The sequence below is a fragment of the Terrapene carolina genome, unplaced genomic scaffold (assembly GCF_002925995.2).
Source record: "Terrapene carolina triunguis isolate 2854851 unplaced genomic scaffold, T_m_triunguis-2.0 Scaffold69, whole genome shotgun sequence".
Lineage (NCBI taxonomy): Eukaryota > Metazoa > Chordata > Testudines > Emydidae > Terrapene > Terrapene triunguis.
In genome coordinates this window covers 15462719-15475362 of record NW_020664420.1, presented here as the reverse complement: position 1 = coordinate 15475362, position 12644 = coordinate 15462719, and the positions used below count along the sequence as shown (strand labels likewise).

At 46.5% G+C, this 12644-nt stretch overlaps 1 protein-coding gene across 2 annotated transcripts; it reads right to left on the bottom strand.

Annotated features, from left to right (window-relative positions):
• Positions 1-5310: 5310 nt before the first annotated feature.
• GRP (gastrin releasing peptide) lies at positions 5311-12548 on the bottom strand. Of its 2 annotated transcripts, none has more exons than XM_024217473.3 (3): positions 12351-12548; positions 9678-9947; positions 5311-5668 (listed from the first exon to the last, which is right to left on the bottom strand). In XM_024217473.3, exons 1-3 carry the CDS (start codon positions 12520-12522, stop codon positions 5637-5639), a joined length of 474 nt encoding a protein of 157 aa, XP_024073241.1. In that variant the 5' UTR covers positions 12523-12548; the 3' UTR covers positions 5311-5636. The 2 variants fall into 2 exon arrangements, with proteins under 2 accessions (XP_024073241.1, XP_024073240.1); XM_024217472.3 differs by having other exon boundaries at positions 9697-9947.
• Positions 12549-12644: the final 96 nt, after the last annotated feature.

Here is a 12644-nt window from a genome sequence, read left to right as displayed (position 1 = left end):
CCTGGGGGGGCTGTGAGCAGGTTTCAGGCAGTTCCCTAAGCAGGGCCAATGTTAGACTCACTGGGGTCCAGGGCAGAAAGATGAAGCTCCACTGTGCAAGGCTGAAGCCCGGGGCCCTGAGTCCTGCCACCTGGGGCTGAAGCCGAAGCCTGAGCAACTTAACTTTGTGGGGCCCTCTGTGGAGTGGGACACTGGGCAATTGCCCTGTTTGCTGCCTTCTAATGCCGGCCCTGGCTTTTATATGCAGAAAAACAGTTGTTGGGGCACTGGTGGGCCATGGAGTTTTTATAGCATGTTGGGGGGGGGGCATCAGAAAGAAAAAGGTTGAGAACCCCGCCTTATGCAGAACTTCACTTTCCCAAGAATATAGCCTGTCTCCTATAATCCTAGAAATTAGGTTGCAGTCAAGGGCACGTAATTGCATGAGATGGAACTATTCAGTGCTCTTCATTTTGTCCAGAGGCTTCTGTTCATAGTCACTAATATAAACTTTTTCTTTTAAACGTGAGCAAGAGAAAAATTAAATCTACACAACAGCTTGAAGCCCTGTGTCAAGGATCCATATTTTGGCAGAGTCTGCCACCTGCTGGAATCCAGGAGAATTTCATCAGAATTATTTTACAGGTTATGGACCAAGTAAATGTACAGATTTATAGAGTTTAAGGCCATTAGCTGATCTAGTCTGACATTTTGAATATCACGGGCCATTAAATTCTACCCAGGTATCCCAATATTGAGCCCAAGAACTTGTGTTTGACCATGAGCTTTGTGTTTGGCTAAAGCACATCTTCCAGAAAGCCCTCCAGTCTTGTTCTGAAGATATCAAGAGATGGAGAATCCACCCATTCCCTTGGAAGTTTGTTCCAATGGTTAATCACCCTCATTGTTAAAATAGTCACCTCTTAATCTTCAGTTTGATAAACTAAACAGAGCGAGCTCTTTACGTCTTTCACTGTAAGACATTTTCTCCAATGCTCAGATTAGTTTTGTGGCTGTTTTCTGCACAATCTCCAATTTTTCAACATTCGTTTTAAAACGCAGACACCAAAATTGAACGTAGTATTCTAGCATCAGTCTCAATAATGTTGAATACAGACATAATAATCACTTCCTACTCCTACACGCTGTTCCCTGCTTATACATCCAATAATTCCCCTTCTCCCTCCTTATATTATGGTGGTACTTAGAGGCCCTCACTGTACACAGTACAAGGTAATCCCTGCCCCCAAAGAGTTTACAATCTATTAAATGAATCTCTGTGTTAGTTATTAATTAATGTCTGTGATACAGTCATTCTCCAGTTTGTAACAGAGGCTCATGCCCTAAATTTATAGATTTTTTTTTTTTAAAGTACAGAAGGGACCTTTAAGTTATCTAGTCTGACCTCCTGTATGGTCCACAGATAATAAAATTTAATCTGGTTACTCCTGTACTGAGCCCAATAACCTGTGTTTGACAAGAATGCATCCAGTTTTCTATTCTATTCTATTCTATTCTATTCTACTAAGGTTTTTCCGCCATGCTCATCACTGTAGTATCTACACATTAATAAAAAACCCACAGCAGTGAGTCTCAGAGCCCAGGTCAATTGACTCGGGCTCACAGGGCTCAGGCTGAGGGACTAAAAATTGCATTGTAGATGTCCAGGCAAAGACTGGAGCCCAGGCTCTGAGACACTCCCCCATAGTGGATTCTCAGGCCCGAATGTCTACACTACAATTTTTAGCCCCACAAGCCCAAGTCAGCTGACCCAGGCCAGCCGTGGACATGCTGTGGGTCTTTTATTGAAGTCTAGCTGTACCCTGTCTTCCAGTACATAGGCGCCGACTCCGTGGGTGCTCTGGGACTGGAGCACCCACCGGGAAAAAATGGTGGGTGCTCTGCGCCCACCAGCAGCCCCCCATCAGCTCCCGCCCACCCCCCGGCTCCTCCCGCCTGCTAGTGGCCCCACAATCAGCGCCTCCCTCCTCACGCCTGCCATGAACAGCTGTTTTGCGGCATTCAGGGAGGCTGGGAGGGAGGGGGGAGGAGCGGGGACGTGGTGCGCTCGGTGAGCACGGAGAGACAGCGGAACTGGGCGGGAAGAGGTGGGGCCTTGGGAAAAGGAGTGGGGGGGGGGCCTGGGGCAGGGCAGCACCAGAGGTTGAACACTCCCCTGTACTTTGAAAAGTTGGCACCTGTGTTCCAGTAGTGCCTTAAGTAACATTAATGTCTGTCACATGTTCAGTCTCTCATCCTCCCCTGAAGAGAAGGGCAGATATACACGTTTGTTAGTGAAGGCAAGGTCGAAGATGTGCCCCTTGCTCTTGGAGCAGAAGGTGGTGACGTTTGTTATGGTCCTTAGTTCCTAGAAGAGTTCATTGACAGTCTCAGAGTAGCCCTTATTGTAGCAGAGCATAGCTGTCTACCCCTGTCTTCATCCTGTAGCTTTAGGTGAACTTTTAGGTACCCTCGACTTGGCCTATGGAGCATCTTGAACTTGCTTCAATATTCTACAGAAAGCCAGTGGAGGGGAAAGAGAACAGGTCTGATGTGTTTGCAGACTTTGAGAGATGGCGAATCCACCACTTCCCTTGGTAGTTTATGCCAATGATTATTGGCTCTTACCGTTACGAGAAATAGGCCTTATTTCTAATTTGAATTGCTGATTTAACTTCCAGACAGGCAGCTGGCATCTTGCTGTGAGATGCCACATATGGGAATTTCACATAAGGTTTCTTTAAAAATGAAGATAGCTAGAAAGCTAGCTGTAGATTTCAGCAGCCGTTGGCTGACACTAATGAGACTAAGGGCTAGCCTACACTACCACGCTGCATTGTAACCTTTGGACAGAATCATGTTTGGCTCTCGCACGTGATTATTCCCCAGCCATGGGGGAGTGTTCAAAGTGAAATGTAGTAATGGCTGGCCTCAGCTGCGCACTCAAGGAAGGGTTTGCTTTGCTTTGAAACAAACATTCAGCTGGGAATTATTTTTGTCATATGGCTATTATAGTGTAAAAGTATGAGATGCTAAGTGTCACACTGTCTAGCCTGATTACGCATTTTCATATGTCACTACCCATTGTTTAGTCATTTGCACAGAGAAATTATTTGTACTCTTTGTGGTCTGGTTTTAGGCTGTTCTACTGTGGGAACTTGTAGTAGCAGTTTCCCTTTGCTGGGTGGGACTCCCAGTTTGTAACTGCCCAATCGAGTGCAAGGGCCTCTGTCTACTGAGCAGATTACTTTGCTTGACCAGTGTACACACTGAAGCACAGCGCAGCTGAGGGACGAACCGTTCAGGCCCAGCAAGTGTTTTGGGGGTGGGGCCTGTCGCTGTCTTACGCAGCTGTGTGTGCTTCTGGTAGGAAATGCTCCACCTTCGTGCTGAATTAGGGCCGTATGGAACTGCACTCTGTGTGGCCCGCCTAACCCCACCCTTATTCGTGTGTGACATCCCACATCCCCCTCTGAAGGCCCACTGGAGATGTCATTTATGTATCATGCAGGGGGATACAGGGTCCATCTGGATGAGCTTATCCCACTGCCTGGGACACCTGGGTGGCATAAATACCTCACTATGGCTACGTCTTCACTACCGGCCGATCCGGCGGGTAGCAATCGGTTTATCGGGGATCGACTTACCGCGTCTCGTGAGGACGCGGTAAAATCGATCCCTGATCGCTCTGCCGTCGACTCCGGAAATCCACCTCGACAAGAGGTGGCAGCGGAGTCGGCGGCAGCGCGGCAGCGGTCGGCTTTCCCCCGTCCTCACCACCAGGTAAGCCGACCTAAAATACGCAACTTCAGCTACGGTATTCACGTAGCTGAAGTTGCGTATCTTAGGTCGGAACACCGCTGTAGTGTAGACCTAGCCTATGTTTGGGCCTTACCCATCTATGTGTAAGGGGACTGTTGGCCCTTACTAAAACTCAGGGGGGTTTGTTTTTGTTGGATACCTCCCAGTACCAAAAGGTTGGGGACGGGTCGATGGGAAATCAGAACCCTGAGACTGACAGTCCCCAGGAACATTGGGGAGAGGCCAATGCTCCAGGTCAGCCTGATTGACAGGACAGGCACGCTAATGAGGGAGTCAGGAAGCCAGGGGGGTCCCGTCCTCCATGTGAGCTGGAATTGCCTAGGACCTGGGTCAGACAGAACAGGGCCGAGCTAAGGAGGGGCAGGAGCCTGAGCTGAGCCGGGGAGCAGGTCAGTGCTGGGAAGCAAGCCACAGCAACAAAAGCCAGAGAAGCAGCCCAGGGAGCTGGAGGCAGAGCAGCAGCAGTGGTGACACAAAGTGAAGCTGGGGCTGGAGTAGTCCAGAGCTGGGTACGGTGAGCAGCTGGGCAGAGCAAGGGGGGACCCTGGGCAGCGGGTCCAGCACAGGGAGACGCCCCCAGCCAAAAGGCCTTGCAGGCCAGACTTGGAGGGGGAATGTAACCTCAATGGGGGACGGGGGCTGATGCTGGGAAGAAGGGTCCTGCCACTAGCGCCTGAAAGTGTGTGGCCACCGCCAGAGCAAGTGTCCGACCTGCAGCATCCCTGCAGCACAGCCAGGGCCTGAGAAGGAGGCCTGGGACTTGTTAGGAACAGACTGAACTTCCCTTACATTTCAGAGATGCTGGTTATGATGTCCCCATGCCACAGAGCAGGACGATGGGTTTTCCTTTCACCTTTCCCATTTTTTTTCTTATTTTTTAAAATTGATTGCTTTTTAATTAATTGTATGTGCTTGGAACTGTATGTAATGATCAGTGAGTCAGGGAAGTATCCAGTGCAGAGAGAGCACCCCAGAGTTGGGACACCCTAACCCCTGCCCTAAGTGACCACAACAAGGTTGGGGGCCAAGCCCCCCAGGAATCCTGGACCCAGCCTTGTTGAGGTTACGAGGACTCTGCCACACAGGAGAGTGGATGGGGAGCCTTCAAGGTCAGACAGGCCTCTGGGTAAAGGAAGTGGGAGCGAGGACTCCGATCCTTTCGCTAGCCCATTTCACTGGGGCAGTATATAAGCCAGGAAAGTTCCCCACAATAGCGGGACCATTCCCCCGTTTACATATGTAAGGCAGTTTGGGTCTTGGCTCACTGAAAATACACCCCTTAGGGTCAATGGAACAGATGGACAGGTCCTGACTGGTGTAAATCAGTGTAGCTCCATGGGATTCAGTGAAGCCACGGCAATTTATACAGCTGAGGATCTTGCCCAACATGTGATGAATCTCCCTATTGTTTGTTTGTTACTATCTGTGACACAGTCAGTCAACATTTTGTAACTCAGATAAAAACAGAAACTTGGCCTTTCTTATTATTATTTATTGTGAATGTTGAAATGTCATGTAGTTTTAACCTAAAGATGAACTGGTTAGACAGAGAAGTCAGATAACTGGAAGACCCTTCCTGGACAATTATTTACAGCAAAGCAGTTCAAACAAGATGCAGCTTGGAGAAAAAAAAAGGAGAAGAGTTTAGTCAGTGTTGGAACATACAAGAATACAAGTGTTTAGGTATTTTACACAAAAGTAATCTTGTTTACACAAAAGAAACCTTGTTGGTTATCTGTTACAATTGAGTGCTTGTGAAACATAGTCTCTTAAGGATACTATTCTATTCCTTCAAGGTTGGAAGATCTTCACTTCAGCTTGGAGTGCTTTCTTTCCTATTCATAACTTGAAGCAGATAATCCATCATCTAATAAAGAGAAGTAAATAATATTTACAGAACAGGCTTGTCAAAAGTCACATCCTGATTCAATAAACCAAATGTATAACTGTACTCTGCATCTATTCCATACAACAAATACATTCCTAATACTTGCCCCCCAATGTTAGCTTGCTAAAAGACAACCAAGGTCCAAGAAAAAAAGAGTTATTCAAAGTTATTTTCTTCATAGTCCCATTTATATAACATCAAATTAATGTTGGAAAGTGAGTTCATAGAAACATTTTATAATTTACTTTGGATTGCACTTGCAACAACTTGCAAGAGCAAAACCTTAGAACACCAAGGAAAGCAGCTGCTTCAGATTTCTACAGCTGTTCCAGATTAGTTTTAGTTTTAATTTACTCTATGTATGAGGGGTGGGAGGGTTGGTGTTGATTTGCGGGTTGTTAAATTAACTGAGGCAGAAGAATTTGACAGTAAAACAAAAATCAGAACCTTGGGGGAACGATGAGCAAGGCTGAATTGTTAGGACATGACATTCAAGATAATAAAAATGAACAAGCATTGTAGACTCCCTGATCAGACAGGCAAAATATGAGGAGGCAACAATAGGAATAGAGAAGAATTGTGCCTAGAACACAATAGTAGCAGTGGGAGATTTCAGCTACGCAGATAGAAAATGAGACTAAATAAGTCAAGCAGTAGGGACCTGATTCTTATATATGAGCCAGATGTGAAACCAGAGGGACCTTCTGCTTCTTGTTTCTAGATACTTTTAATTTGGATTTTTAAAAGGTAACATTTGAATATATACATGGAACAATGAAATTACAGCACAGTGACTATGTGTACATTATGGCATCATGCCTTTAATAATCCTGTAAACCTATGCCCATGCTACACACAATAACCTAAGTATACTCTCAACAGGATCTCCTCCTGCACTTTCCTTACGGAATAAACGTATAGAATTTAATGGGATGAACCCAATAAAGTTCTGTAGAAATTACTATATGACATATAGAAAACATCACTGAGTTACAAATACTTAGTACCCACTCAAGAGGGGGCCTATCTTCATTTGACCTCTACACTTATTTGTATGTCATAACCCTTCTCCCACCCTGTGTCTGTCTTTTGGATGGTAAGTTTTTCAGGGCGGAGATTGTAGTTTTTATGTTTGGAAAATGCCTCACACATTGTGGGCACTAGTGGAAATAAATAAAATAATAATAGGTTTCCTTCTTATAAAGTGGCATTAAGTAAATTCCACTTGGAAACATCCCTGACAAAAGTACATCTAGCAATATGGTCTTATATTCTGTAGTTTTCTATTCCTAGCACAAAACATATAAAGTGTGTTGCTTGTTACATTTTAGGTTCATACATTAGTATGAAGAGTTACTACTAAGATTCTTCCCCCCACTAAAACGTGCTTATATGTACATTCAGTAGGTGGCAGTCTATGGTGTTGCATACTTAGATGGACCCTTGCGATGCTAACATCTCCACAAGCACATACGCAATCTACCATTATTTACAGCCGTGTAATAGATTGACCATGCAATGGTCCCAGAATAATTGATATATGTTCTCTCAGCCTGCATGTATAGTCTGCAATGCTGTTTTCTTTGGAACGTTTACATTTAATTGCTCGACCCCAGTATCTGAACTCAGCAGCAGATACAATCTACCATGACTGATTAAACATGTCTTGATCTTTCTAGACAGTTGGCTTCCATTGAAAATTCAAATACAGCAAGAGTTGGGATTTATTTCATGCGACTTACAGGCCCCATCTGGCACCCATTGGAGTCAGTGGCAACAGCATTATTATAATAATAAATCAACCCAATCTGACCATCTTACATCTAGCCATGCACAACACATCCATCATTGGGGTATCTATGCACCTTCATAAAGATGTTCCACAGCACCACATTAAAATGAAGGGAGTGACTAGACAAAGTCTGGGTAACTAAGACTGTATCATATACCAGAGACGCTACAGAGATAAAATCTGCACTCAAAAGGACCCTGCAGCTCCCTGATAATTACAGCTTTTATGCTCCAAGTCTCATTGGCTATCAGACCAGTGCACCAGTATATTACGCTAGCCTTGGTTTATTATTAAGGCAGCTAATGATTGTTATTATTTAAATAGTATCATAAATGCTCAGGGAATTTGAAGCACATAAGATTCCCGGGGTCTCCGTGTCTGTAAGAGCAAAATCTCAGCAAAGGGTATCATTTGACTTTAAGGGCCTGCCCTATCACTTAGTGGAGTCAATGGGAAAACTTCCACTGACTCCAGGAAGCATTGGCTCAGGGCCTAAACAGATTGTTTATGACAAAAATAGAAGCTCTTCGTGCGCTACCATTGAAAAATGCAAAGCAAAATCTCCTTTCATGTGTGCCCTAACCACTGAACTATCGGATATTCTGATGGGTAGGGGGGCCCCCCAGTCCCTCCTGCTGAAGCTGTTCCACTTTGGATTTACACAAAGGGCCAGGTTGGGGGTGTGTGTGAAAGAGAGCACAAGCATGAGAATGACTCCCTAGGTTGGTGGTTATAGCACTCACCTAACATGTGGGAGACCCAGTCCCCCTACTCTAATAGCTCTTTCATTATTTATACACAGCTTCAACAGGAGAGACAGAGAGAGTTCCCCATATCAGACTATCCCTATTCCCAATGGTTAGAGCATCACCAAAGAGGTGGTAGATTCCTGTTCAAATCCCTTGTCTTGCTCAGGTGGAAGGGAGACTTGAACTGGGCATCTCCCCAGGGCCGCCCAGGGGGGGGGGCAAGTGGGGCAATTTGCCCCAGGCCCCACAGGGCCCCCCCATGAGAATATAGTATTCTATAGTATTGCAACTTTTTTTATGGAAGGGGCCCTCAAAATTGCTTTTCCCCAGGCCCCCTGAATCCTCTGGGCGGCCCTGCATCTCCCACATCCCAGGTGAGTACACTAACCACCAGGCTAAAAGTTACAAAGGAGGTCCTCCTCCTCCCTCCCTGCAGCTGTTCTGGGTGAACTCACATGCAGGACCCAATCTGCTAAGCGGCCTCAGAACATGCCTACTGGCTTAGGCCTGGCAGGTGAGTTGGGCAGCCAGGTGCATCTCACTGGGGCTCAGGAGGCCAGATACCTAGAGTGAGACGGCCCTGTACCTGCACAGAGGCAGAAACATAAACTCACTGGGTGAAAGTTCCCTGGGTGCCTAGGCACCTGCATGTTTGGCAGCCACTGAACGGGGTTTTTGTGATTCTCAATGGGGACTGATCCTGGGATTTAGGAGCCTAAAATGGCAGTTAGGTTCCTAAGTCCCTTTCTGACTCTAGCCCCAAATTCCAATTTTGTGATACAGTGAAATTTGTTTTGAGTGGCAGCAGTTTATCAAGGTTAGGTCATAACATCAAAGGACAGAAATAATATCAAGTGATACAGATGGCCATTCATGTAGCTCAAATATTGAAAGTGGAATCCTGACCATTCAAATAAATCAGCTAGCTAATGAGAGGCAGATTGGGCAGTAGTTGGGGATATCTTCTTCGTTTGTTTGTGTTTTTAAAAATACAAAACCACTGTGTTTGAACATAGCTCACCTACCTAACCATCATGTGATCTTATCATCATCACCCTTAATCTTCCTCCCTTGTGGTTCCCTCCTACTATTTGCACGGGTTTTCAGATTACATTGTGAACTCTTCAGTGCAGGGACTATATCTAGTTGTGTGTTTGTTTGGCAATGACTGGGGCACTTGTATAATACAAATAAATCACAATATTGAAAAAATATTCACATCAAGTAGTTTGCACCCAAGCCATAGGCTGAAATTTACAAAATATTTGCTGAGCTGTTCTAAATAAATACATCCATAAAAGATATACTCTATTCAGTGACAATTTGCGATCAGGAATAAGGGATAAATTCACTGAATTAGTTATTCATTACAAATTGTTTGACCAGCTCTACCAGCAATCCCAGAGTTAGGAGCTAACTTGTTTAAAAAAAAATAGATTTACAGTACCTTCTTGTTTTAAACTTACATCTTTAAAGCTGCTGTCATCATCTGTCTCCCAAGTGTTCTTGGTATACCACGGAAGCTCTTCCCTTAGGATCTGAGCGCTTCTGTTTTCATTCCCTTCTAACAGCCTTAGCAAATTCTTCAACGTTTCTTCCCATTGCAGGTAATCTCCCAGCTGCTTGACATTTTCAGGTAATGCTGAAAATGGGATCTTGTTTTCTTCTTCATAAACATAGGGAAAATCTCCAGTGCTCTTTTTCCCCATTAAATGTCCTATAAAAATCATCAGAATATCATGACATTAATCAAAAATTAATGAGCGTGTGAGTGTGGATGTCCAAAGCCGCATTCTGATTGGCCACTGGAGCCTTTTGGATGATGTCACACCAACTCAGAGTCACACACAAAAATCCCTATGCCCATTATATTAAATGGGCCGGGGATATGTTGATGAGAAGAGGCTAGATATAATAAGGCACACTGGCAGGGGTAAAGAGAGACAGCTGAGAGCAGGAGTGAGTGTGAGCAGGTAAAGGAGAGGTTGAGAGTTTTAATTCCTTCCCACCCAAGTTCAGCATCAGAATGTGGCTCTTCCTACCACTTTTAACCGCAATTTTTATGGCAAAAAGCTACATTTGATAGGCTTCATTATTCCAGGTTTCGTTTTTATGAAAGTGAAATTGATATTGGCCGTGGTCCACAAACTGAGGGCAAGTCTACACTGCAAAAGAGAAACGCTGGGGACAAGAACTTGCCAATGATCGCTGTAATAAGTGGAGCGAAAGTCAGGGCACCGCTTTCAGGAAATAATTCTAATGAGTATCAGTTGGGGCTCATTGCCCCTTGGATCTCACTCTCGAATATACATTTTGAATTCAGAAATAGCAGGATGTGTTACAATGATTAATTCTTCCCAAGTGTCGAGCTCTTCTTTCTTATTCCCCACTGTAGCGCCCTTCTTCCCCCGGACACTATCAGCGCGCATTGCAAGCTTTCAATTCCCTTTGACTTTTGCAAAGACGTATTATTAATCTGTGGTCACTGGAGCTGTATTTAATTCCGTTTCCACCTCTCATGCCATGGCTGATACGAACTAGACAGAGCTCTGCGGCTTTTGATGGGGGAAGCAGACGAAAGGAAACAAGTCTGCCCCTGTATCACACCCCAGCCCCCAATATCCCTGCCTCTGGGGAGTAGCCTACAGACCAATACTACAAAATGGATACAACACCCGCGCTAGAGGAGCTAAGAGAAACGAGGCGACTTTGGGAGTCTAGTGACTAGCTAGACAGACACTATCAGCTTCCAATGAAACGACTTCCTCCTCCAGTGTCAGTATCACAAAAGGCACTTGCTGGCCATGGAAATCAGGGGCTGAAGCCAGCTCGTGTGCCTTGAAGAAGAGCTCTGTGTAGCTAGTGCCAAAGCTTTTCTCTCTCACCAGAGGAGTTGGTCCAATAAAAATTATCATCTCACCCACCTGGTCTTTCAAGTAAGGAGGATTGTTCCATTCGCCTAAGAATGTATTTGACTCGTTTTTAATTACACCTTCCCCCTGGTTCAGTCCCACAGGGCAGCTCTGATGGATTTCACAAAGCCCCCCTTCCAACTATTCTGATGGCAGAAAGCTCCTTGAGAAAGCTCCTCTCTTGCACCTCCGCCCCACCTCACTGCTCTGATTAAAGTAAATTGTAGATTATTTATTAATATTATTATTCCTAGTGCCTAGAAGCCCGAGTCATGGACCAGGACCCGTTTGCGCTTGGTGCTGGACAAACACAGACTACAAAGATGGCCCGTGTCCCACACCTGGTTCTAGGAGAGAAGGGCAGAGATTAGCTGCGGAGCCTGTCCTTTGACAGGCTTGTTTTGCGGCTGTGCAGTGCTGCTCTCCGGGGCATGCCAGGAACAAATACTGATCGGTACAGATCAGGACTGGTTAGAGCCCCATTGAAGCCCGTGGGAGCCCTGCCATGGACTGCATGTATCATCTTAAATGAATCACAGGGTTTTAAAGGTAGCTTCGATCTTCTCTTAGCTTGGCTGTCGCGGGTTTGCTCTCGAGCTCAGCCATTGCCTGCGCCCCTGGCAAACGCTCCTTTTCTTACCGGATCCTGGTTGTCCAGTATTGCGGTGACACGGTTCAAGGGCTGGGGAGAGCCACTTTGCCAACAGGGATCCCCAGCATCAAACAGCGCCTATCTTTGCATTTATTAATTAATATAATTTATGAACCTTTCTAACCCCCCCCCCCCTCCGATTCATGTAAAAGTGCATCTGTCTCGCCAGATCTCCTGCTTTCGTGAGCCGGAGGAGAATCAACGCCCTGCGCCAAACGGCTCTATTTGAATACAGAGTAAATCTTCCCCTTACTGAGACAGCCTGTGTCAAACAAAAAACAAACCCACGGGCTAGTAAAGGCTGGGCGGAGGCGCTGATTAACCTGAGGCTTGGACCTCAAGCCATCGATCGCTCCCTAGACAGACAGACAGACACGTGCTAGGGCGGGCAGGCGGACGGGCGTTACGGGGAAGAGGATCGAGCTAGTTGAAAGTTTCTAGCAGGACCACGAAGCGCGGCCGCGCCTGGGAGAAAAGCCCCCCGCGGCCGCCCCCAATAAATGCTACAGCGGGGTCCGGGGCTGTCCCGGGCTCCCTGCGCGGCGCGGACACTTACCCACCGCCCAGTGGCTGCCCCTGGGGTAGATCTTGGCCAGAGGGGAGGCTCCGCCGTTGGACTGCAAGGGAGCCGCAGCGCCCCAGTGCACCTCGAGCAGGACCAGGGCGAAGAGGCCCAGCGAGAGGAGGGAGCGGGGCTTCCCGAGGAGGAGGAATTCGCAGCCTCCCATGGTGCGCGGCGCTGCCCGGGCGGGACGGTTCCCTGCGGCTGCTGCTGCTGCTGCGAGTCCGGCTCCGGGCGGGGAGGGAGGGAATCCGCTGCTCGGGATCTGCCGGGCCAGGTGCTGCTGCC